Consider the following 26,749-nt stretch of genomic DNA (forward strand, 5'->3'; position numbering starts at 1 on the left):
TTGTGGTTGCTGTTGAGCTGGGAAGAGGCAATCCAGCTGACTTGAGTGGCCGTTATATGCCAGTCACCCTTCTAGATGTTTTACTTGATTCACTCATTTGAACCTCAGTCAGATTGCATTCTTCCCTTTCTTAATTAACTCTTCATTGGTTCCTTGTTAACACTTAGAATCAAGTCCGAGCTGTATCAGTAGCTCTGCAGCCCTAAACATGTCCTGCCTTTCCTTAACAGGATGCCGGTGCCCTGCCTTCTCACTCTACCCCTCCCTAAGGCTTTGCCTACGTCTCCCAGGTCGGTCTGTCTTTTCAGACCTTAAAACCCACCCGTTAAGGTAGCTGTGAATTTGCTGTTTTTGTATGGTGCCTTTTTCAAAAACACATTCTTAGGTTGTTTTATCTGGTTTTATGTCCATCCATAATCTTTGGACTGTCTTTTGCAGAGACAAGAGTACAGAGGGAATGAAATGCCAATAACACTGGACAGGGTGTATAAAAGCTCACTTTGCCAAATACGACATGCCAGTTGTGAGAGTACTTGTGCCTTCCTTTAAGCTTTAGTTGTGTTCTGAAAAGCTTTCTTCAAGTAGAGTTCAGCTAACCACATTCCCTTTAAGACGGGCTAGGAGGTTTCTTGGATCTCTGAAGGGAAACAAGAAACTTATAGTTCTAATAACCACAGTGGAGAGGGAGATTGGTGGATAGCAGTAGGATGGACACTGACTCGTCACTATCTACCCTTTTCTGCCTTAAAAAAATTTTTTAACCACATGCTTGTATTTATTTTTATTAGCTTTAGATATATGTATGTACATAGAGATACATGTATATATGTATGAGTTTTACATACATATAATGTATGTATGTATACTCTGTGACATTGCTATTCATTCTCATTATTTTAATTTTTTTTCAAAAAGCAGTCAGACCATATGAGACAGTTTGGAAAAAAGAGAAGAAAAATAATTATTCCAAATCCTACAATAATTCTAAAATAACCACTTGGTATTGCCACTGAAAAATGAATTCTGGGGCACCTGAGTGGCCCAGTTGGTCGAGCATCTGAGTCTTGATTTTGGCTTAGGTCATGATCTCGGTCTCCTGTGGTCAAGCCCCATGTTGGGCTCAGTCCCCAGCACAGTCTGCTCTTCCCTAGCCCTCTCCTCCATTCCATCCTGCTCTCCCTCTCAAATGAATGAATGAATGAATGAATGAACCGTTTGTGGGGGGAAGAAAAATTCTGGAGTAGAACAAATTCTGTTTCATAGAACAAACAACCTGACACTTCCCTTTGAACCTTTTCTGTAAATAGGTAATACCAAATACAGATTTTATGGTAGGATATGCCTTTATTTACTGTTGTTAGTAAATGAATTTCCTCCATAATCTTCATGGTTATTCATTTTCTCCTCCCCATTTTGAGAAGAGTAAAACTCCCAGTCTCGTCTCAGGCCTTACCTACGCTATCCCCACAACTGCCCCCCAGCCCCGCCACAGCTGGTACACCTGCCTACAGCGGGTACACGTGTGCAGCATGCAGCAGGGGCAGTTAGGAAGAACAAAGGAAACAGAAATGCAGAGTAGAAGAGCCAGAACTTCCCAGTTGGTCGGATGTGAGGATAAGGAAGATGTTACGTAAGCCCAAAGATGACCAGGCTTCAAGTATAAACAGGAGGCTAAGAGATTGGGTTTGGGAATTAAAAATTCCTGGATTCAGATCCCATTTCTGCAGATCATTACTGGTCTGATCTTTGGTAATTATCTTTACCCCCCCAAGACTCAGTTTTCTCGTCTATAACATGGGGATAATTTAGTGTCGGGTTCACTAGGTCTTTGGATGGCTTAAGAGAGAGACTCCAAGTACAGCACTTAGCGTAGTGCCCAAGTGTGTTGCACTTTTAATTATTAATGGTGATGGTATTTTTTTTTTTTTTTTAAAGATAGAGAACATAAAAAGAGGAGCAGAGTTGGGAGACGGTGAGGGAAGGTGATTTCCGTTCAGACTATCTAAGTTTGAAGTACCTGAGGGACGTGTGTATTCTGTGGTATCCGGAAGGCAGAGCCTTGGGCCTGGGGTGCAAAGGGGCTCACCTGTGCTGCAGTGGGGGGGTTGGGTCCTGGCTCTGCTGCCGTGGTTTTGTACCATTCTCTGACTCTTGTGTCCTAGCTGGTCTCAAAACTCACACTGTCTGACGCTGTGGAAATGTTGGATCACCTGGAAAGACTTGTGGTTGCTTATCAGAGCGCACTTGGCTAACTGGAGTCTGTGTGTGTTTCCCACCTTGTTGGGCGTCAGGACTGCTGTGTGTGTCCGGATGGGCTGCTCACCTACTCTAGGGTTTCCACCCCCAGGCGGCAGGAGCGGAAATCTGCCTGCTGGCCACAACCAAGCCTGCCCTTCCCTGGCTGCCTGGATGTCCTCGTGCACCCTGAGGGTGCTGGTGGGGGTGGGTGTTGCAGGGTTGGGTGGGAGGACCCTCTGCTGATGTTAAGTTCCATGTGGTCAGTTTAAGTTCTTATGATAGGGACCATTTCCTGGGCTGCTTATTTCTCTCCCTGCAGGTCATCAACGCTGTGGTGCTGCTGGTTCTGCTGAGCGCCCTGGCGGACCCGGACCAGTACCACTTCTCAAGTTCTGAGCTGGGAGGCGACTTTGAGTTCATGGATGATGCCAGTAAGTACATCAGATAGCAGCTGTCGTCGCTCTTCTTTGGGTATTTTTCAAGGGCGGGGAATCCTGCCGCCAGGTCTTCCTGTTAATTTACAAATATTGATTTGTGGGCCCATTTGAACTGATACTTCCCTTTCTTTCCGTCGTTACAAATCAGATCAACAGATACTTTCGTGCTGCTTGAGCTCTGCTGCTGTTCTAAGTGCAGGAGTCTAAGTAGATGTCTCTTCTTTTCCTTTTTTTTTAAATTAAATTTTTAAAAATTTTTTATAAACATAAAATGTATTTTTAACCCCAGGAGTACAGGTCTGTGAATCGCCAGGTTTACACACTTCCCAGCACTCACCATAGCACATACCCTCCCCAATGTCCATAACCCCAACCACCCTCCCCTGACCCCCCTTCCCCCCCACCTTACATTAACTTTCTTTGTTTAAAGAAAGTTAATTTTTTAAATTATTGCTTTGTTGTTTTTTACCCTGGGCCTTTGTAGCCTTCTTTTAAAAAAATTTTTAATTTTTTAAAAATTTTATTTATATATTTGATAGAGATCACAAGTAGGCAGAGAGGCAGGCAGAGGAGAGAAGGAAGCAGGCTCCCTGCTGCATAGAGAGCCCAATGCGGGGCTAGATCCCAGGACCCCAGGATCATGACCTGGGCTGAAGGCACAAGCTTCAACACACTGAGCCACCCAGGTGCCCCATAGCCTTTTTTTTTTTAAATAAGATTTTATTTATTTGTCATCTACACAGCGAGAGAGGGAACACAAGCAGGGCAATTGAGAGAAGGAGAAACAGGCTTCGCCTGGAGCAGGGAGCCCAACATGATGCTTGGTCCCAGGACCCTGGGATCATGACCTGAGCTGAAGGCAGGTGCTTAATGACCGAGCCACTCAGGTGCCCCCACCTTTTGGCCTTTTTAAGAGGATGGGGAGTAAATGGCAGGAAGCAGGGTCATAAGGATCATATCTATCTCATTGTGTCTTCTCTTATGTTTCTGTATTTACCTTTTTTCTAGGAGATGATCATTCTCTGTTCCAGAAGCTCTGTTGCTCATTATTTGGTGGACTTGGGCCTTTTTCCAATAAGTAGAAACATACACAGGAATGTGGATGTGTGATAGACCAGGAGGAGGCTGGTCTCCTCCAGCTTTAAGGTCATTGACACCTGAACATTTTGTAATTACAGTCATGCTGTGTCCACACTGCCTGAAAGGGGCAGTGTTATGCATAATCCCAAACAAAAGATCATGCGAATGTAATTGTCATTGGCTTTGGAGAACTGTAAATGCATTTTAAGAAAAATGTTGGGGCAAAATGAGTAAGGTGGGGAGACAGTAACTCGAGATGCAGGTTTGGGATAGACTGGGAACATTCAGAAGACTGAGGCTTGTGGATTCTGTTCCCAGGGTGAGAACATCGCTGTTCAGTGGCTTTTAGTAATTCAGCGGTTATGCATTGATGTGTGTTTTATGCAGATCCCTTTCATTGCTGAGAGGAGGATGCATTTAGGAGACTGGTGCATGAGTATAGAGGCCTGGAGACTAGTTCGGGGGTGTTTCCCTGTGATCCAGGATGGGGAAGAGAGGGTGGGTTTTGGAGGTAGGATTGATAGACCTTGTTAGTGTGGGTGAGGAAGAGAGGGAGGAATCAGATGATCCTTGCTTTCAAGCTTGAATAAAAGACTGATCACTAGGGGGAAGAGAGTCTGGGTTCGGGAGATGAGTGCTTATCTAGGGAAGGGAACTTGGCTTTGCTTTGAGTAACTCAGAGAGGTGGTTAGGAATCTGTGCTCTGAAGCAGAAGACCTTAGTTTAAATCCTGACTGTCATATATTAAATGTGTTAACATGGGGCTAGTCAGTTACCTTTGTGTGCCTTCCATTCCCCCACTGAGAGATAGGGTGATCATAGTATCTGCCTCGTGGGATTGTCGTGGTGACAATTCCAGTGCATTGGATGTTTCTCTCATATGTCATATATTTAAAAGAAATGAATGAAGAGTTTGTAATTACAGTTAGGACTCTATCAGTCATTTAAGTCACATGTTAAATCAGTTAGTACATGAAAAAAACAAAACAAAACAAAACACAGAATGGGTTCTGGCCCATAGTAAATGCCAGTATATTTTGCTCTTTTACTAACCATTCTTACTTAGGTATGTTGCAGCTAAAACACGAGCTGCGAAGAGATTAAAAAGGTGGTTGGGTATGTGACTCTGTAAGCAGAACCCAGACGTCTGGGCTGTAAATTGAGGACATCAGCCTAGAAATGGGATTTATGTTAAGGACATAGTGAAGGGGAAAAGGAAAGGGGTACCAGATTGAGCCCTGGAGGAGTCCCATCGGTAGAGGCCTGAACAGGAGCCTGAGAGCAAACTGGTAATGAAATAAACAGAAAACCAGGAGATGCTTTTCTTTTCTCTTCTCTATTTTTTTTCCTTCTCTTCTCTTCTCTTCTCTCCTCTTTTCTTTTTGTTTCATTGAAGATTTCTTTATTTTAGATTTTATAAAGAGGGAAAAGGGAGAGCATGAATTGGGGGAGGGAGGAGCCCAGAGGGAAAGGAACAAGCAGACTCTGCGCTGAGCATGGAGCTCGACATGGGGCTCAGTCTCATGGCCCTGAGATCATGACCTGAGCCAAAACCAAGCCCGCTGAGCCACCCAGGCGCCCCCAGGAGACAGCCTTTTGTCACCTTCTACCACCCTAGCTTTGTGATCTGTACTAAATCGTCAGGACATTACATTCTCCTGGGGTGTGGGACCTTGTCAGACTGAGACGGGACTTCTGCTATAACATCGCTCCTTCTCATGATTTTGAATAACCCATGGATTCTTCCAAAAAGGATAATGAGTCCATTAATACTAAATTAATATCTCTGCCTTCCTTCCCCTGAGCTAAAAGACGATGTAAGCTGTAGACATAATGTTTGGTTGACATTTAAAAACAAACTATCTTTAGCTGTTTCCAGTAGCGGGTTTCCATTTCTAAAGTATTTGAGGTTAGAAAAAGAAGTTTTAAATGATACAGCTATAGTGTTCTCTGAATCATATAGTAACACTATATGCCTTGATCTAATTGCAAGAGATTAAGCTGGGTAATGAGTCTCTGACAGTATAGGCTTAATTTAGCTGGCTTAAATGACTTGCTAGTACTTAAGAGTTTAAAATAGTAGTTGTTCTCTAATGTCCTGGATATTAATTCCAGTGCATTGGATGTTTCTCTCATATGTCATATATTTAAAAGAAATGAATGAAGAGTTTGTAATTACTGTTAGGACTCTATCAGTCATTTAAGTCACATGTTATAAAAAGGTACAGAAGAGTGGATAGCAACTTGAGTCTTTTTTTAACTTCTTTGCTTACATTCCTTTTCATATGGTTAGATCCCCCCCCTTTTTTTTAAACAGGACATTTTATTTTATTTCTTTTCCTTTTCTTTCCTTTTCTTTCTTTCTTTTTCTTTTTTTTTTTTTTTTAAAGATTTTTATTTATTTGACAGAGACAACAGCGAGAGAGGGAACACCAGCAGTGGGGTGAGAGAGGGAGAAGAAGCAGGCTTTCCATGGAGCAGGAAGCCCGACTCGGGGCTCGATCCCTGGACCCTGGGATCATGCATGACTTGAGCCAAAGGCAGACAGATGCTCAATGACTGAGCCACCCAGGCGCCCCTGGATCTCCTTTTTTAAACAGAACAATATTTATTTGAGAGAGATAGAACATGTGCATGTGTGCAAGAGAGAGCAGGAGCAAGGGAAAAGGGGGAAGGAGCAGCAGACTTCTTCCTGAGACTCCCTGGGATCATGGCCTGAAGCCAAAGGCTAATGCTTGACTGACTGAGCCACCCAGGTGCCATGCACTGCCCCCTAACTTTAATGTGGAGCTTGAACTCAGAACCTTGAAGTCAAGACCTGAGCTGAGATCAAGAGTCAGATGCCTAATCCACTAAGCCACCTAGGTGCCCCATCTCCTTTTTAAAACAAATTTTTTAGGTCAGAGTTCATTGTGTTTGACAAGCCTTTCTATATTTAACTCACACATGGATAGAATTAAATAATTCTTGAAATGGGTACAAGCAATTGCTTTAAATAGCAATTTTAAGTTGCTATCTTTTTTGGAGTGGTGGTGGCGATCTGCAGATTTTATCCAGGACAGAGCGGGAATGTGTTCTCACTTTTTCCCCCATATGGTATTTTCCTAAAATGATCTGGTAGAGTAAGATTTATTGTTTACATCAAAACGAGGCATATGGGAGAATCCTCTGGGATAAAGAAAGAAAGTAGGATTTCTTCTTTTAAAAAAGAAAATTTGGCTCTTTAACATTTGTATTTTTATATATGTTATATGATGTAAAAATATTAGTGATAATACATATTTATAATTTATAAATAAATATTTTTTTTATTCCCCCCCCCCCCAAGTTGACTACACTAAGAAAGAATGAGGAATTGTCATAGGTTGGAGGAAACTAAAGAGACAAAACTAAATGTAGTACGAGATCCTGGCTTGGATTCTGCAACAGGAAAAGGATAATAAAAGGGAGACATGATAAGTTCACACGATTTTTGTAGTTTAATTAAGAGTACTATAAAAGTGTTAATTTCCTGTTTTTTTTTTTCATTTTTTTAATTTTTAAGATCTTTATTTATTTATTTGATAGAGATCACAAGTAGGCAGAGAATCAGGCAGAGGAGAGGGGAAAACAGGCTCCCACTGAACAGAGAGCCCAACGTGGGACTTGATCCCAGGACCCCAAGATCTGAGCCACCTGGGCGCCCCAAGCATCTGACTCTTGGTTTTGGTTCAGGTCACGATCTCAAGGTTGTGAGATTGACCCCAGAGTTGGGCTCCCCACTGGGTGTTCAGTCCGCTTGGGATTCTCTGTCTCCTCCTCCCGCTGTCTATATCCCCTGCAACACGTGCATGCCTCTTTCTCTCTCTTTCATTAATTAATGAAAATCTAAGAAATTGGGGGGGGAGAATGATTGGCTAGGGCTTTCCATACGGCTCTTTTTAAAAAAAAATTTTAAAGATTTTATTTATTTGGCAGAGATTACAAGTAGGCAGAGGGGCAAGCAGAGAGAGAGGGGAAAGCAGGCTCCCCACTGAGCAGGGAGCCCAATGTGGGGCTCGATCCCAGGACCCTGGGATCATGACCTGAGCCAAAGGCAGAGGCTTTAACCCACTGAACCACCCAGGTGCCACTCCATATGGCTCTTGACATCACAGAGTAGAGCTTTCCTTGCTCTGTCATTTGGAGAGGATCCCAGGCTGCCTGCCTGCTGTCTGTTCACATACCCCCATAGCCTGACAGCCAGTCTGCACAGCTTGTCCACTGTGCATAAGGATCCCCGCTGTCTTGAGGAAGTAGACATACCCATGTTGCAGCAGCTGGGGAAGTAGAGCCGTAGGAACCTTCCTGGCCCTTTACTTTCATCATCCACCCTCCACCCTCCCATCTGTGTATTTACCTTTTAAATCACGTGGCTCAAAAGGTTGCATATTCTATACATTGACCACATCTTGCTTTTTTTTTTTTTTTTAAATAAAGATAATCCAATGAACATTGTCCAGGGAGATTTTTTTTTTAACTAAGATGTAGATGTACGAAGACCACTAGGGATAATGAAGTGACGTGGATAATCAAAGCCACAGAGACTGTCCTAGACCTGAAGGAGTGGTGGGAGGCTGTGGTTACTGGATCTGGGAATGAGAGACTCTTACAGGGTTAACCTCTTATTTAGGACAAGTGGCCTCTAGTCTAGGGCCACAGCCAGCCCAAGGCACCCTCTCCTTGCCTCTGCTCTCCTGTCTGGACTGCTGACTGGAATCCAGTCAGGCCAGAGGGCACCAGAGGCTGCTGATAGCCCATGCAGGTCTGCTTTTCTGGGCCAGAGAACTGGATGGTGAAAGGCCAATGAAGACATCTGAGAACAATCATTCACTCACTTACCTGGGTGTTCACGTAATCCGACTGTTCGGCTTGGTGCGCATTTTCCCACTTCACCTACAGGAGCAAGGAACTTTGCTAATGGGGTATCTGGGTGGTTCAGCTTTGGCTCAGTTCATGATCTCAGTGTCCTGGGATTGAGCCCTGCATTGGACTCCCAGGTTGTCAGGAAGCCTGCTTCTCCCTCTCCCACTCACCCTGCTTGTATTCCTTCTCTCTCTCTGTCTCTGTCTCAATAAAATCTCACAACCCCCTCCCACCCTAAAACTTTGCTAAGTGTCTTTTTTAAAGTTACATACGTTAAGCCAGGGCGCCTGGGTGGTTCAGTCAGTTAAGTGTCTTCCTTCTGCTCAGGTCATGATCTCCGGGTCCTGGGATCAAATGCCACATGGGGGGCTCTCTGCTCAGTGGGGAGCCTGCCTCTCCCTCTGCCTCTGCCTGCAGCTCCCCCTACTCATGCACACACTCTCTCTGTCCAATAAATAAGTAAAATCTTTAAAAATATATAAAATTAGAGTCCGTTCCTCTTTTTAAAAAGGTTTATTGGAAAGAGAGAGGGAGAGAGCAAGAGCGTGAGCCGGCAGGGGAGGGGCAGAGGGAGAGAAAAGAATCCTAAAGCAGATTTCCTGGCTGAACTTGGCGGAGCCAGAGCCAGTGCCCGGGCTGGCTTGATCGCACAGCCCTGAGATCATGACCTGAGCTGAAAGCAAGATGAGTTGAGTGCTTAACAAACTGAGCTGCCCCAGGGGCTCCCCTGCAGATTCCTTTGATTGGTTTGAGGTTCCAGGTTGGACAGGGAGTGAGCAGGAACCAGAAGTATGCGCTCAAGCATCCTGTGCTTTTCCTTCTGTGTTCTTTCCCCCCTGCAGCTTCTTTGATGATGAATTTTGTTATTGGTGTTTGAGTTCCAATGTGTTTGAAATCAGGATGTGATCTACCATGTAGCATGGTTTTAGTGTGAGGATCTTGTTTTTTCTTCACATCTTTGTTTTGGAAAAATTCAAACCTTTCAGAAAAGTTTGGTGTACAATGAATATCTACCTTGCTGTTTTCATTAGTAATAATTTGGAGTTTTTATTTTTTATAGAATTATCTCTTAAATAGTGACTAGGTATGAAACAGTATATATATATTTTTTCAATTCATTTGAGAGAGTGAGTGCCAGTAGGGGGGAGGGTTAGAGGGAGAGGGAGAAGCAGACTCCCCACTGAGCAGAGAACCCTGATGTGGGCTCAGGGGCTGGATCCCCAGACCCCGCAATCATGACTTGAGCCAAAGACAGATGCTTAACTGACTGAGCCACCCAGGTTTCCGAGTATAAAGCAGTATTTACAGAATACCAAATAACTTGTGTACCCACCACTCATTTTAAGAAGTTAAATTTTTACCTTACTTTCGAAAGAGTCCAGTGGGTCCCTTTCTGATGCATATGCTTTCCTCTGATCTCAGAGGTAGCCATTTACTGAACTGTTGACCATCTCTTTGCCTTTCTTCATAGATGTATACATATATTTGTATCACTGATTGATCTACTGTTTATTTTCATGCTGAATCATAGGCTGGATTCACATAGTCTGCCTCCTGAGACTCTCTTTTTCAGTTGTGTTGATGAGAAAGGTACTCAGACACTTGTTAAAGATGGTAAGGACAACTTTAGTCAAGAGGGGTTGTGCAGTAGGGGAAGGAGGTCAAGCTCAACTCCACCTCCAGCAAGGATGATAGCCATGGGGCAGCTGGGGGTGGGTGGATAGAAATTGACTGAGTAGAAACAGCAAGGCTGGAGAGTGTGTTGCTAGACAGCTCAATAGGATTCTTGCTGAAGGCAAACCAGAGTGGCACGTTGAGGAATTTGATCAGATACCAGGATGATCCGATACCAAGGAGAAGGGTTATCAGTGAGCTGAGTCAGCAGGTTATTGCTCAGACTAGACGGAATGGGCCATGGGCAGGGCCCCGGGTATTCGGAGGAGAGAGTTGTCGTTACGTGTCTCCATCTATCTGGGGGGTCCTTTCTGCTTCCAGCCCCGTGCTGCAAGGAAGTCTGGAAAATGCAGATGGTAGGTTTCTAGCCTCTGCAGAATAGGCAGACCCACTAGAAGGTAGGAGTGAATGCTCAGTGCCAGTTCCCCACTGCAGACATGCTATAGCGTACAGTGAGCCTGATCTGTCCTCCTTTTTCAGAAATCTTCCAACTATTCTTTCTTGTTTTTTCTCCTATGCTTTAGCATCAACTTGTCCAGTTCTTGGGCAGTTCTGTTGCATATTTGTTAATTACAGATGTTAAACCTACTGATTAACTAGGGAGAAGTGACACCTTACATGTGGTATTTTGTCTGGTTACACGTTTTTTTAAAAAACGGCATTTTTGAGGGGTGCCTGGATGGCCGTGAGCCGAAGGCAGATGCTTATGATCCCAGGAACCCCACATCGGGTTCCCAGGTTGGCAGGGAGCCTGCTTCTCCCTCTACCACTCTCCCTGCTTCTGTTCTTTCTCTCGCTGTCTTGCTTTCTTGTCAAATGAGTAAAATCCTTAAAGAAAAAAAAATGGCATTATTGAGGTAATAATTTTATATACCCTAAACTTAACCCATTTAAAATGTACAAGTCAATGAGTTTTAGTGAATTTACAGAGATACGTAACACTTTTAAAATATCTGATTACAGGGGCGCCTGGGTGGCTCAGTTGTTAAGCGTCTGCCTTTGGCTCAGGTCATGATCCCAGGGTCTTAGGCTCAAGCCCTGCATCAAGCTCCCTGCTCAGCGGAGAGCCTGCTTCTCCCTCTCCGACCCCCCCCTGCTTGTGTGCCCTCTTTCACTGTGTCTCTCTCTCTGTCAAATAAATAAAATCTCAAAAAAAAAAATCTGATTACAGGGGCACCTGGGTGGCTCAGTTGATTAGTATCTGACTCTTTGATTTTTAGCTCAGGTCATGATCTCAGGGTTGTGAGATGGAGTCCTGAATTGGGCTCCACATTGGATGTGGAGCCTGCTTAAGATTCTCTCTCTCCCTTTGCCCCACTCCTGCTCAGGCTTACATGCTGTCTAAAAATAAGTTAGTAAATAAAATGTCTGGTTACAACTTAAAACTTACTAGTTAATACAGATCTTCTTCAGTGCCCCATGAGTAATGTTTCTAAAACTTTTCCTATATGTATGGATTGTACATGTTTTTATTTTTTTATTAGGTTTTTAAAATTTTAATTCCAGTATTTAACACATAGTGTTATAATAGTGTCAGGGGTACAATAGTGTTTCAGCACCTCCATACAATACCCTGTGCTCTTTACAAGTGTCTTCCCTAATCCCCGGCACCTGTTTAAGCCATTCCCTCATCCTCTTCTCGTAACCATCAGTTTGTTCACTACAGTTCAGGGACTCTGTTTCTGGGTTTGTGTCTCTCTCTCTCTCTCTTCCTATGCTCATTTGTTTTGTTTCTTAACTTACACATGTGGATGAAGTCATATGGTATTTTTCTTTCGGTAACTGACTTATTTCACATAACATTATACTTCTGGCTCCATCCATGTTGTTGTAAACAGGCAAGATATTACTCTTTCTCGTTGAGTAATACTCCATTGTATATACGCCAAATTGTCTTTATCTGTTCATCAGTTGACAGACACTTGGCTGCTTCCACAATTTGGCTATTGTAGGTAATGTAGGTAATCATAGGGGTGCATATATCCCTTTGATTTCTTTTTTTTTTGTGCTCTTGAGGTAAACAGCCAGTAGTGCCATTACTGGATCTCAGGGAGTTCTGTTTTTAACTTTGAAGAACCTCCATACAGGTTTCCTCAGTTTGCATCCCCACCGGCAGTGCATGAGGGTTTCCTCACCAACACTTGTTGGTCCACATGTTGTTGATTTTAGCTATTCTGACTGGTGTGAGGAGGTATCTCACTCTGGTTTTGATTGCATTTCCCTGATGATGAGTGACATTGAGCATCTTTTCATGTGTCTGTTGGCCATCTCGATGTCTTTGGGGAAATGTCTGTTCATGTTGTTGCCCATATTTTAATTGGATTATTTGTTTTTTGGATGTTTAGTTTGATAAGTTCCTTTTTTTAGATACTAATTCTTTATTGAATATGTGATTTGCAGATACCTTCTCCCGTTTTTAGTTTTTTATTGTTGCACTGTGCAGAAACTTTTTATTTTGACATAGTCCCAGTAGTTTATCTTTTGCTTCCCTTGCCTCAGATGTATCTAGAAAAGCATTGCTACAGCCGATGACAGAGAAATTACTGCTGGTGTTTTCCTCAAGGATTTTAATGGTTTCGGGTCTCACATTTAGCTCCTGATCCATTTTGAGTTTATCTTTGCGTATGGTGTAAGAAACTGGTTCAGTTTCATTCTTTTGCATGTAGCTGTCCAGTGTTCCCAACACCATTTGTTGAAGAGACTGTCTTTTTTCCATTAGATATTATTTTCTGCTTTGTTGAAAATTAATTGACCATATAATTGTGGGTTTATTTCTGGGTTTTCTATTCTGTTCTATTGATCTATGGGTCTGTGGTTGTGCCAGTACTATATGATGTAGTATAATTTGAAGACTGGAATGGTGATGCCTCCAGCTTTGTTTTTCTTTTTCAAGATTGCTTTGGCTATTTGGGCTCTTCTGTGGTTCCATATAAATTTTAGGGTTTTTTTTTTTTCTAGGTCTGTGAAAAATTTTGTAGTTTAATAGGGATTCCATTAAATCCATAGATGATTCATATTTTTTCATTAAATGTCTTTAAAATTTTAAAAATAAAGTTCTTTTGCTTTCTTCACCGTGTGGTCTAGACACATATGTATCTTGGTTCTCTGGTGAGCATAATCACACCAAAAACATGTAAATGATGTTTATTAGTTTTTCTTTCTCATTCTTTTTTTTTTTTTTAAAGATTTCATTTTTAAGTAAACTAGCCAGTGTGGGGCTCGGTCTTACATCCCCAAGATCAAGAGTCCCTTGCTCCACTGACTGAGTCAGCCAGGTGCCCTGGTTCTATTTTTCAATAGAGACTTAATTATGTCAGTATATATCTCAGTATAAGCATATAGCTGGCAAGAGCTAATTTCCTTATCTTAGAGGAGGAAGGGGGAATGGGGAGTGACTGCTGAGGGTGTGGGGGATTTTTTGGGGAGAGTGAAAATATTCTGGAATTAGTGGTAATGAACTGTGCAGCTTTGTGATGATACCAAAAACTCACTGAACTATATACATGGTTTTAAAGAGTAATTTTTATGGCCTATGAATTAAATCTCAAAAAAAAAAAACGAGGAAGAAAACAACCCTCTCCAAATAATCATGTCCTCCAATAAATTCTTTATTCCCCTTTTTCTGAAAATAATACTGTGCCCTCTGACCTCCCTTAGCTCTTCGTCAGTTACCTCCTCTTGAATTCTTCCTCCCTCCCCAGTAGATGCTGAGCATCAGAAGAGAGGAATCTAGAGGTTCTCTAGATTATATCCTTAATGGTGTTTATTTCATATTACATACCTGTTGAGTGTTCAGAAAATAAATGCTGAATTTAAGAATAAAGTTGTAGGCGCCTACGTAGCTCAGTGGGTTAAGCCTCTGCCTTTGGCTCAGGTCATGATCAGGTTGTGATCCTCAGGGTCCTGGGATCAAGCCCCACATCAGGCTCTCTGCTCAGCAGGGAGCCTGCTTTCTCCGCCCCCCTCCCCCATCTCTCTGCCTACTTGTGATCTGTCTGTCAAATAAAAAACCCTTAAAAAAATTAAAGTTAAAATTAAATTAAATTTAATTTAATTAAAGTAAAAATTAAGTTGTAAATTAGCCAGGTTACCAAAAAACTCTTCCGTCTGAATCTGCTTCAATAAAAAGTTGTAAACAGTTGCCACACACATAACAAAAAGTGTAATTTTAATGGAATAAAACTAGTGCCTAATTGCGTTCTCCTCCCCAAGCTTTTCAGTCTTAGAATGTGGGACCCTATATAGTATGGACTTGCTGAACCTGTGTTTTCTCTTTGCCCCCGTGGGCATTCAGAGCTTCGTATTTTGCGTGGGTAGCTCATAGTGTTGCTGCAGATCCATCTCAAAATAGTTCTCTAATCCTAACAGTGAGAATAGACCCAGATAGTGTTGGTTTTCATAAACTGCGGTGCCAGGAATGTGGCCAAAAATGAGAGAAACTTGAGATGAAACAATAACTTATGACTACGGAAGTAAGATGGGAACATGAATCAAGTAGTTATCTAGCTAGCTCCCAAGTTCTATGGAAGAAGAACCAAATTGAAGAGATATAAGGGAAAGTGGAATTAGAAATAAGGGTATTTAAACATAAATACCATGGTATTCCCATGACATTAAGGCCAAGAGACAACAATGCAAGAGATTATTTGAATCATATGAAAACACACATACCAACAAGGCCTACATACACCTTTTTTTGTATCAGAGGTCAGCATAGTAATGTTGAAAGAAAGAAATGGGGAAAATGACTTGGCAACATTGATGATTGACAAAAAGGGATTGTTCTTAATATACTCAGGAACCATAGCAAATGGCATTAGGAGAACACTTTCAGTTACAAGAAATAGAAACGCAGCTCAAATAGGAAAAAGTGAGGGGAAAGGAGCAGAAGAAAGAAATGGGAGATCTGGGTAATTACTTGGGAAAAAATACTCAGTCTCACCAATAATTGACAATACAGTGACTTAGAAAGAGAAAGGCATTTCAGAGAACTCCTTTACATGCCTATTCTGTTTCAATGATTAACTAAGTATCAGAAAACATGGTCTAATTAGCCTTCTGTAGCCTGTGGTGTAGGTTTTCTTGGGATCCTTTTCAAATTAGAACTGCATTATTAAAGCAGGAATTTAATTTAGGGAACAACATGAGGACAGTGTGCTCCGACTAGATTGCTACTGGGAGCTCCTTGTGCCAAGAATAAAGGTTGTCCCTATCACTGAACAGTACTATTACTGATCGTAATTTTTATTACGAATATTAGAATAATAACCTCATTTACATGACATAATTAAAAGGAATGAATTAAAAATAAAAGGAATGAATTTTAGGGGCTCTTGGGTGGCTCAGTCAGTTAAGCGTCCAGCTTTTGATCTCAGCTCTTGTCTCGATCTTAGGGTCGGGAGTTCAAGTCCTGTGTTGGGCTCCACGCTGGGTGTGGAACCTGCTTAAATAAATAAGACAAATAAAATTAAAGGAATTCTAATCCCTCAGAGTAATTCATGTTCAGCATGGTGCCCTATGCATTATTTCAGAGGAATCAGCCTGTGCTCTCATTTGCTAGGAGAGAAGGCACGTGAACCTGCTTTATCTTAGCCCGCTCTGTGGTTTTATTCAGTTTACACTTTGATTCTACCTAAGGGATTTCACATGCTTGTCATATATTCAGTCTGGTCATTGTGGTTGGTATAATAATTTGTACGAACAGAATATTGAAAATTTTCTCATCTCAAATTAACATTTTCATAATTGTAAGTAGTGTGTCATTGTGCTGGGTAATAGGATACCAATTACTACTTTTACTTGAGCCTTTTAAATTTCTCTTCTTTGACGGGGCACCTGGGTGGCTCAGTTGGTTAAGTGTTTGCCTTCAGCTCAGGTCATGATCTCAGAGATTGAGCCCTGGGGGTGCTTCTCCCCCCTCTTCTACAGCTCCCACTGCTTATGCTTTCTCTGTGTCAAATAAATAAATATCTTCAAAAAAATAAATTTCTCTTCCTTCAGAAAAATGTACATTTAAACATTGTTTATGATTATGTGAGATTTAGTTCTGGAGTTTCTTTTTACTTCAGAGTAGGATATGTAGGTTATATCAATTTTTGTGGTGACACTAATATTTAAAATTTTTGAATACAGCTTTGAGTTTGTCTACCTATCTATCTCGTTTAAGATCCATGAAGTAGGGCGCCTGGGTGGCTCAGTGGGTTAAGCCGCTGCCTTCGGCTCAGGTCATGATCTCAGGGTCCTGGGATCGAGTCCTGCATCGGGCTCTCTGCTCAGCAGGGAGCCTGCTTCCCTCTCTCTCTGCCTGCCTCTCCATCTACTTGTGATTTCTCCCTGTCAAATAAATAAATAAAATCTTTAAATTAAAAAAAAAAAAAGATCCATGAAGTAGCAAATATCCTCTAAATGGGCTGGCTTCTGTTAAATTAATGTTTTTCTTTATTTTTTTAAATTAAAATTTTAAAAAAGATTTTATTTATTTATTTGACAAAGAGAGATCACAAGTAGTCAGAAAGTCAGGCAGAGAGAGTGCGGGGAAGCAGGCTCCCTGCTGAGCAGAGAGCTTGATTCAGTGTTTGATCCCAGGACCCTGAGATCATGACCTGAGCGGAAGGCATAGGCTTTAACCCACTGATCCACCCAGGCCCCCCTAAATTAATGTTTTTCTCATTATAAAATATGCTTATACAGAATTTGGAAACTGTCTCAGTTGGCAAGAAAATAATAAACTTTTGCCTGAATGCAGGTTTCAAAGGTCACTATAAATTCAGATCGGTTTTGCACATAGCAAGTACATACTGATGTCCAGCTCCTTGGAGGGCTGCTGTGTGGCTTTCCCTGCACTTTGACCTGCGTCACTGTGATCTACCTCCTTCCCAGCTGGGCCCCATACTGCCTGAGGGAGTTGACTGGGGGGTTAGACTGCTTGGGAAGAATATCCCACTTACTAGCTGGGCAGCCTTGGGTAAATTACTTGCCTTCTCTGAGCCATCTTTTTCTTATCTAAAATGGGGATAATATTAGTACTTACTATCTCTTAGGTTTCTTATAGGGATTAAATGAAATAACACAACAGCCCAGTTCAGTGAGGAAAGAAAGCATATCTATGAAGTGGGGAAACAAAGCAGATGATGGACATCCCACTCTGGTCATAGCTTTCTGTAGGTGCCAGGAACCTGATAACCCTCACTGCTTCATTGCTTCACATGCAAACAAAGGCACTAGAATGCATCCGTGTGTATTTACATATGTGGCTCCCTACAGAGAGGCTTGACCTTTGCCTGTAAGGGGTTAGGTCAGCCTCTTGAGCTTCATTTTGCATGGAAAATGCATTCAGGTTTATTCCCCCACTAATCTGCGAGGATGCTGTGAGGCATATATTAACTTTCCTTGTAGGTATCTTTTACCTCACTAGAGGGAAAAAGCTAAGTTAATGTAGCCTAGAAATTATTAACGACAAAATATGTATGTATTCTGAAAGAAATCATGATTTTCCTTTTTTTTTTTTTTTAAGAGATTTTATTTATTTCCTTAGAGAGAAAGTGGAAGTGAGAGAGAACATGAGAAGGGGAGAGGGGCGGAAAGAGGGAGAATTAGACTGTCCGCAGAAAAGGGAGCCTGCCGTGGGGCTCCATCCCAGGACCCTGGGATCATGACCTGAGCCGAAGGCAGAGGCTCAACCCACTGAGCCGCCCAGACACCGCAGAAACCATGATCTTTTAAGCACTAGCTAGGGCTAATCACCCTCTGAGTGATTTTTTTTTTTTTCTTATTTGAGAATGAGACTTTCGTTCCTTTAATTAAAGTGACCAGCATCATTATGAATTTATTGCACTAAATCTGTAGATTAATCTCAGGAGCCTTCGAGTTGTTTTTTTTTCTTAAGATGGCGAATGGTCTTTTTTGATCTGCATTTTATGTAGACCTCCTACTTAAAATGTCCTCTCATCTCTAAAGCTGAGGATACAGAGAGGAAGGTTCTAGAAGTGGAATGTTTTCCTTTGGAGAAATACCTATAGGAAGTGACAGGCCAGGTTAGGTCATTGGTCAGCATTCAGAGCTGAAGTGGAATCTGCAGAGTCTTAGCACAAAGAGGCAGAGATCTGAAATCCACCAAGCGAGGATTAGTCAGGTTCGGCCTTTTGATGCAAGTACTGTCTCAGCAAGTCACATAAGCTCCGAGCCTGGTTGTGCAGTGCGCTCGGTGGGAACAGGTCTGTCTCAGAGTCAGGAGTACTAAATGAGGTGTCTGTGAAGGGCCTCGGCACTGTCAGCACTGTACGGATCTTTACAGCGTGGGATTTTGTGAGCACCCTACCCGGGTACCCCAGTCATGTGTCGTCATCTGAATCCCTAAAGATAACGGTAACATGACCTCTTGAATAAATGTTCGGTTTGTCTCTGCTGTGATAACAGGCATTGTTCCAGATCGGACTGTTCAATAGAAATAGAGTGCAAATACATAATGGAATTTAAAATTTCCTAGGAGCCGCATTTAAAAACACAGGTGAAATAAACTTCAATAAATTTACCTTAGTTAGCTCAGTATATCTAAAATATTTTAGCATGTAATCATACAAAAATTACTAATAAGATACTTCACTTTTTTTTTTTTTTTTAAATCAGGACCTGGAATTCTGAGTACATTTTAATTTTACAGCACATCTTAATTGAGATTGAGCCCGCTGCAAGTGCTCAGTGCCTCCCTGTGGCTAGTGGCCACTGGGGTGGGCATCTATCCCCTTCTGTGTGTTGGGTTGTAGGAGTAAACAAGACACAGAGAGTTCTTTCCCCCAGAAGGGTTCTTGCATGGGGAGACAGACAAGACACAACAGACGTTATGTATAACTTATATATGTTAGATAGTAGAGATAAGTGCTATAAAGAGAATACGACATTGGGACGCCTGGGTGGCTCAGTGGGTTAAGCCTCTGCCTTGGGCTGAGGTCATGATCTCAGGGTCTTGGGATTGAGCCCCGCATTGGGCTCTCTGATAGGTGGGGAGCCTGCTTCCCTCCCTCTCTCTGTCTGCCTCTGCCTACTTGTGATCTCTCTCTCTGTGTCAAATAAATAAATAAAATGTTAAGAAAGAAAATATGATACCAACTCAGGAGGAAGTGTGAGGGCTGCCTTACCTATAATACTCAGGGAAAAGCTGTTGGAGATGTTGATTTCTGAGCTATGGCCTAAATGATTAAAAAGGCAGAGCTAGGGTTGGGTGCCTGGGTTCCAGTCATGATCTCAGGGTCCTGGGATCGAGCTCCCCTCAGGTTCCATCCCCCCCCAACTTGTGTGCGTACTCTCTCTCTCCCCCTCAAGTAAATAGATTCTTTTTTTTTTTTTTTAAAGATTTTTATTTATTTATTTGACAGAGATCACAAGTAGGCAGAGAGGCAAGCAGAGAGAGAGGAGGAAGCAGGCTCCCCGCTGAGCAGAGAGCCCGAATGCGGGGCTGGATCCCAGGACCCTGGGATCATAACCCGAGCCGAAGGCAGGGCCTTAACCCACTGAGCCACCCAGGTGCCCCTCAAGTAAATAGAATCTTAGACAAAATAAAAAGGCAGAGCTACTCCCGTGAAAATGTGAGTGATGTTGCCTCTAGTCAGCGGGAACTGCAGATATAAGGCCCCATGATGGGATGTTCTCCTCTTTGTACTTAAGGAACCAAGTGGTGTGGCTGGATTGTAGGAAGTGGGAAAGTAATAGACGAGATTGGAGAGGTAGACATGCTCTAGAAGAAATACAGACATAAATGCTGTGATAAGAAATTGATATTTTATTTTAAATGAGATGGGAAGCCAGTGGAGGGCTTTATTTATTTTTAAAATATATTATTTATTTGAGGGGCGCCTGGGTGGCTCAGTCATTAAGCATCTGCCTTCAGCTTAGGTCCTGATGCCAGCGTCATGGGATCAAGCCCCGCATCAGGCTCCCTGCTCAGCGGGAAACCTGCTTCTCCCTCTCCCATTCCCCCTGCTTGTGTTCCCTCTCTCACTGTCTCTCTCTCTGTCAAATAAATAAAATCTTTTAATTAAAAAAAATACATATATATATATATATTTATTATTTATTTGAGAGAGAAACAGAATAAGTGGGAGGCCGGGAGAGGGAGAAGCAGACTCCCTGCTGATCAAGGAACCCAACATGGGACTCAATCCCAGGACTCTGGGATCATGACCTGAGCTGAAGGCAGACACTTAAGGGACGGAGCTACCCTAGTGCCCCCAGTGGAGGATTTTAATAAGGGCACAAGACACACGAGTTTATAAAATACAAGTGAGATACTCATGTTTCAAAGCTACCTGATTTATTATATATCTCATTCAGTGAACCAGAATTCCAAACCTTTTTTTTTTAAACATATGTAACCAATATCTCTTTCCCATTTTCTTTTCTTTCTTTTTTTTTTTTTTTAAGATTTTATTTATTTATTTGACAGATCACAAGTAGGCAGAGAGGCAGGAGAGAAAGAGGGGGAAGCAGGCTCCCCCCTGAGCAGAGAGCCCGATGTGGGACTTGATCCCAGGACCCTAAGATCATGACCCGAGCCCAAGTCAGAGGCTTTAACCCACTGAGCCACCCAGGCGCCCCCTCTTTCCCATTTCCAAAATAAACTTACATGCAAGTCAGCATGTTACCTGTAGACACTTAATGTGATCTAGGGAGAATGCCTTAACTTTTTCAAATTCCAAAAGAGCTCTGGGTGTTTGACTTAATAATTAAATTCTCGCTTACAATTGTTTTATAAACAAAATGCCTTTGAGGAAAGACAAATTGTGAAAACAGTGGATCTCCTACTGATTTTCTTCTTTCTTTCCTAACCCTTTGGCAGACATGTGCATTGCAATTGCAATTTCTCTTCTCATGATCCTGATATGTGCCATGGCCACTTACGGAGCGTACAAGGTAAGTGGCTTTGAAGTAGGGGGCTGGGCCTTCTCCTTGGTCCCTTACCCTTGTAGCCTAGGCAGCTACTTGTGAGAAGGAAAAAGTGATTCTCAGTTTCCTCTAAGAGCCTTTGAAGTTTCAGTCTCATATTATTATTCTGTGGAAAACCAGAAGTGTTCATGGAGGCCTGTTGGTTAATCTCGTTGGTGTGGTTGACCAGTTGTCCTCAGGACCTGGCGTATCGAATGTCTTGTCTTCCTCTTCCCTTCAGAGGAAGAAACAATTTGTCTGAGTTGGGAAAAAATAACATTTTATGATACTGAACGCAACAACAACATCTTTTCTCTCATATTTAGCAACGTGCTGCCTGGATCATCCCGTTCTTCTGTTACCAGATCTTTGATTTCGCCCTCAACACCTTGGTTGCCGTCACTGTGCTTGTTTATCCAAACTCCATTCAGGAATACATACGACAGCTGGTATGTGGCCATCCCCATCGCTGTTCCCTTCAGGATCTGGTTGTGTACACACACACACACGAATTTTTGGGTTTTTCCACTTGCATCTGAGTTACCGATTAGAGTGTTATCTTTTAGGTTTCTGGTTTCTTAGAATGCTTTTTGGAACAACATAACTTCTTGAGGTTGATAAGGGGGTGGGCTGCGATGACTGTATTAGATGTACCTACGCAAATAATAAACTAGTTACTAATTCTTACTTTGTAAAATGTAGTTTGCTCAGTTATCAGCAGAGGATCGTTTTTTTGCCTCTGCTCTTGTACAGAGAAAGTGGAACTGTACTGGACACTGGTTCCCAAACTTATTTGGCCATAGAACCCTTTCCTGCTCAAGCATCTCTTTAGGCCTCGTTTTCTGTTAAATGTTCTTTGTGACCATCTGAGCAAACGTGGGTAACTGGGTATTCAGAAGCTGGGGGAGAATGTAATCCTCTATGCCTCTGTATCTCTCACCTTTGTTACGATTGTGACTGTGCCTTAAAATTTAATTTCTTCAAAATCTTAGCATGTTTCAAAGGGAGAGAATGTTGACCCTTTAGAAGTTTGCATTGTTTGTGAGCATGGGGGACGGAGCAGGGTTTTTCTGGGACGGGAGGTTCAAGGCTGGGGGTTTGACATGACAGCGGAGGCCAGAAGGTCAGTGGAAAAGGGAGGGCAGGGAGGAATGGCGGCAGCCGGAGTTTGTGATCTCGCGGCTGACACGCCCAGGATGCGTATCCAGTAGTCAGCAGACCTAGAAGAGCCAACTGGAAAGCCTCTAATGTTCTTTGCTCCTTAAAAGTGTTCTTTCGCCACTGCTGTTGCGATTGTCATTCTTAAGCTATTAGCAACAGCTTCCCTTTGCTTTAGAAAACAGGTCTGTGTTTTGGTATCCTGTAGTGTCGAGGAAAAAAAATACTGTGTATGTCCCGTGTGCTACTCTGTATTCTCTCTTATGGTAGAGCTGGAGCGTTTCTGCCTGAGAGGGTTTCTATGTGACGGGCAGTAGGAGAATGACCTCAGTCTTTAAGCACTTGTGTTTTTATTCTGTAATGATGACCCAGTGCCGGGCTCCTCCAGTCAACCTTGGACATGTGGAGGAGACATGACCTCCCCATAGCCTGTCACGTGAGGGGCCAGGAAAGGGCGGTGCCGAGTTATGAGACACCAAGAAAAGCCCTGTGGTGGCCCTGTGACCCCTTGAAGCGTGTGTTGTTTGCTCCCTTTGTGTTTTGCGGAGACTTAGAAGAAGCAGAAAGCATGGAACATGCAGGCGAGCCTGGAGAACTCTCAGATGGCTACCTCGACTTTCTGCCATACCCTGCTCAGTCACTTCATACTCATTGCTTTAGAGCCACCGGTGGTAAAATGATGATGTTGGTGATGCTGATAGCACAATATGAGTACAAAAATGAAATAAAATCACCATCTTTCATTTGTAATTACAAACCAAATCATCCAAGTGAATGTCTTCAGTGTGTTCTACTCAAAAATCAGTTTGAGCTGAAGGCGTGAGGCCCACGGATGATGAGGTTGCCTAAGGACGAAGGTAAAGCTGTGTGGGCAGCGAGGCCCACTGACAGGTTGCTGTCTGAAGGGACGCTTACCTGAGGTTGGGGGAGATCACCCCTTCACATGAACGCCTGTTCTCCTCATGCATGTTCTTGTAAAATGCAGTTAAAATAAATTGTGCCTCTGTTTTACAGCTCTTGCTGTAGAAACTGTGTTCACTTTTCTGAGGGGAAGGAGTGTGGAGGTCTTTGTGGAAGGAGCCACATACTTCCACTTTAATCCCTTTTTTAAAAAATTAGACACAGAAACAGTATGATTTGTGTTGATCTTAGGAATTGACACCAAGTTGTTTTATTCTTACCTGTAAGATTAGCAGTACGCAAACCCTTCCAGTCTGTAAGGGGAAGGACCAGTCCCATGAGCTGATCACAAAGAATGACTCAGATTTTTTTATCTCTTGGGGTTTTGGCCCAAAGTAAGTGGAGATTGAAAACCATTAGGTGATGTTGACCGTGGGGAGGAGAAGTTTCTTTCCATTCTCCTTTAACATTTGGAACCTCTTTGTTATATCTCAAAATACTGCTAATGTGGAGTCCAAAGCCGTGGATTCGATGATGAGGAAGAGGTTAGGGGGATGTGGCAGCTGGGGGTGCTGTCCCTGCACCACGCTCCCGGCCGGGGACGTGGAGGGCTTCCAGTGGGCTGTCCGGCCACTCCCAACCACAGGAGCTGGTTCGAGCCTCCTGAAAAAGGTTTCCTTTGACCTGATAGTTGATCAGTATGGCCAGATGGTAGGACTTGATCATCATCATTTTCTTCTTCTTCTTCTTTTTTTTTTTTAATGCTATAAATACCTATTAGTGTAAAAGATTCTGCTCCTTGAGACAAAACATCAGCAAAAAAATGCTCTGTATGAATAAGACTGTTTTAATAGGTTTTCCCTCCTTGCCCTGTGCAAGCCCCTTAGTGTGGTCCGCCATTTGCGGCGAATCTCAGTGTCACAGGCGGATGGAGAACTACTGACTTCTGACTTTCTGTGCAGTAAGGAGGGCACAGTTACATTTCCAAGCCTCGCGAATCTTCTCTGACTTGACTTTTCACGAGTTACTGTGGAATTACGAGCACACTGGCCTTTCTCTACACACTGTCACTGTTTCATTAGAAGTGGGCTAGGAAGTGTGTAGTGGTCTTAAATAATAACTGTCTGCTTTAACTAATTGCTTTTTAATAAGCATATCTGGTTAATGCCTAAGGGGTCTAATCTGGAATGATTAATGAAATTTGTTAACGAGGCACTTTTTATTTGCAGCCTCCGAATTTTCCCTACAGAGATGATATCATGTCCGTGAATCCTACCTGTTTGGTCCTTATTATTCTTCTGTTCATCAGCATTATCTTGACTTTTAAGGTAAGCATGAAGATTTTACTTACAGCCTAGATACTGTTAAGTGTATTCATGAATGCTAAGAAAGTAAGCAAACTGTGTTAGTTCTTTATGTTGCTTTATATTTCTGAACTGCCTTTTGATTGCCTAACAGTTCCGTTTCTTTTATCTGTGTGAGAGAGAAATAGTAGCCACCTTCCCTCAGGCCAAAGGGTTACTCCAAAATCCATTTGGAGGGGAATACATTTACCACGTTAGGTAGTGAGTCGGATACTGCATTTGCCGTTACAATGTGTGCACATTGTTCTGTACTTTGTTTTTACAATGTAATACAGTCTTAACAGTGTTCTCTCACAATCTGGTATATGAATTTATCAATATTTAATAAATTACTTATTTTTGGACATCAAGACAGTTTCTGCTTTCTCACTCAATAGTGCTATTATTTTTTTCACGACATCTTTCACACACTTACATATGTATTTCTTCCAGACAACATTTCTTAAAATTAGAGGGTGTGCATAATTGGAGGGCTTCTTTTGGGGTGTCCAACAGCTCCCCCTGAGATGAGGTGACCGGCATCCCAAGAGCACTATTTGCTACGCCCTCAGCAGTTGAGTGCTGCTTCTCTTTTTCATCTTTGTGAACCTGATGATAAAAACATCACTGCACTTGGTGCTTATGTGCAGCTACGAAGTAGAAAGTTTCTAAGTCATTACTATACTTTGAACTTTTAATTCCTAACATCTTTTGTTGTCTTTATGTTGGCCTAAAATTACCCAGTTCTTAAACAGCCAAGCTTTGATAAGCTCAAAGAAGCTGCATTTAGAGAGAATAGTCTTTCGAAGCAGATAATAGGAAGAGGAGCAAAACGATGATCCATAGGGAGTCGTCTGAGTCAGCATTTTTCCCATGAACTGAACGTGTTCCTACTGTGGTGCTCAGTGCTCGGGATAGGGGCGGATTTTATATGTGCATATTGAGGCTTCCTGCCTCTCCAGTTTGCTCTCCTCACCCCAACCTTCTGGCTTCTCCGTGGGCCCTTAATATGGTCCCTTGCCCTACCTGGCAAAAGGTTGCAAACTCTCAAACCCCTGACAATTTGTCTTCCAAAGGCAGACTTTTTTTTTCTCTTTTTTTTAAAGATTTTATTTATTTATTTGACAGAGAGAGGTCACAAGTAGACAGAGAGGCAGGCAGAGAGAGAGAGAGAGGGAAGCAGGCTCCCTGCTGAGCAGAGAGCCCAATGCGGGACTCGATCCCAGGACCCTGAGATCATGACCTGAGCTGAAGGCAGCGGCTTAACCCACTGAGCCACCCAGACGCCCCTCTCTTTTCTTTTTAAGGCAGACTTTTCTTTAATTTCTGCTTGTTTTGGTCCCTCCCTCATGCTTTCAAATTGAGTGTATATCTTATTGCAGATTTTACCATTTTTACATGTAGGAGGGTTGGTTGACCACACCACACTTTCTGCCATTACCAGCGCAGAAGCCAGAACCTCCTAGTGCTCTTGTAGGCATTTTAACTTTGTAGGTGTTTTCCTTTGTCTTAGAAATGCTTTACCTTGGGATGTTGAGTCAGAGTTCACTTCTCTCACTGCTGTTTCTGTCCATGTGGCCAGAGCCTTGTTTGTTTGTTTTTTAAATAACCAGCAGTAATGGTTAAGAAAACATGCTGTGGGGGTGACTGTGAAGTTTGAGTGTATTAGTGGTTGAGAAGATGCATCATTCATTCATTTTTTTTTTTTTCCCCAGTAAATATTTATTAAGGGTCTCCCATGTGCCAGGCCCTGTTCTAGTACTAGGGTTAGGTTGTAAGAACAGTGTCTGCCCCGTGGTGCTTTTATAAATTGCAAAACACTTAATTATAATGATCGAATGAAAGGTACAATACAGACCTTTCTCTAGCCTGTAGGAGATACACCTTTGTCTCACTTTGTCGTCACTTAATACCTGCTTACTAACCAGACTGCATTTCCTTGAAAAGGTAGACTGTGCCTTAAGTTTTATCATCGTCCTAGCGCTATGCTGATGCCTTGCACTTAGAGACTTGGTGATTATTCATTTAAATAAATATGAGTCTACATGCTGTGATTGGATCAGTTTACCTGATGAGTGGCTCTTGTGACCTAAATTCCCGGGTACTGTTTGATAAAGT

General features: G+C 42.5%; 1 protein-coding gene across 1 annotated transcript in view; it reads left to right on the plus strand.

Annotated features, from left to right (window-relative positions):
- The window catches only part of LAPTM4B (lysosomal protein transmembrane 4 beta), a 74,830-nt gene that overhangs the window by 25,766 nt on the left and 22,315 nt on the right, over nucleotides 1–26,749 (plus strand). The window contains exons 2-5 of the mRNA XM_045077969.1: nucleotides 2,558–2,669; nucleotides 21,145–21,218; nucleotides 21,557–21,679; nucleotides 24,518–24,616. Of these exons, the coding sequence (XP_044933904.1) occupies nucleotides 2,558–2,669; nucleotides 21,145–21,218; nucleotides 21,557–21,679; nucleotides 24,518–24,616 (408 nt within the window). The remainder of the gene's footprint in view (nucleotides 1–2,557; nucleotides 2,670–21,144; nucleotides 21,219–21,556; nucleotides 21,680–24,517; nucleotides 24,617–26,749) is intronic.

The sequence above is a fragment of the Mustela putorius genome, unplaced genomic scaffold, assembly GCF_011764305.1.
Source record: "Mustela putorius furo isolate JIRA1106 unplaced genomic scaffold, ASM1176430v1.1 tig00000228_pilon_pilon_pilon, whole genome shotgun sequence".
NCBI classification, from domain to species: Eukaryota; Metazoa; Chordata; class Mammalia; order Carnivora; family Mustelidae; genus Mustela; species Mustela putorius.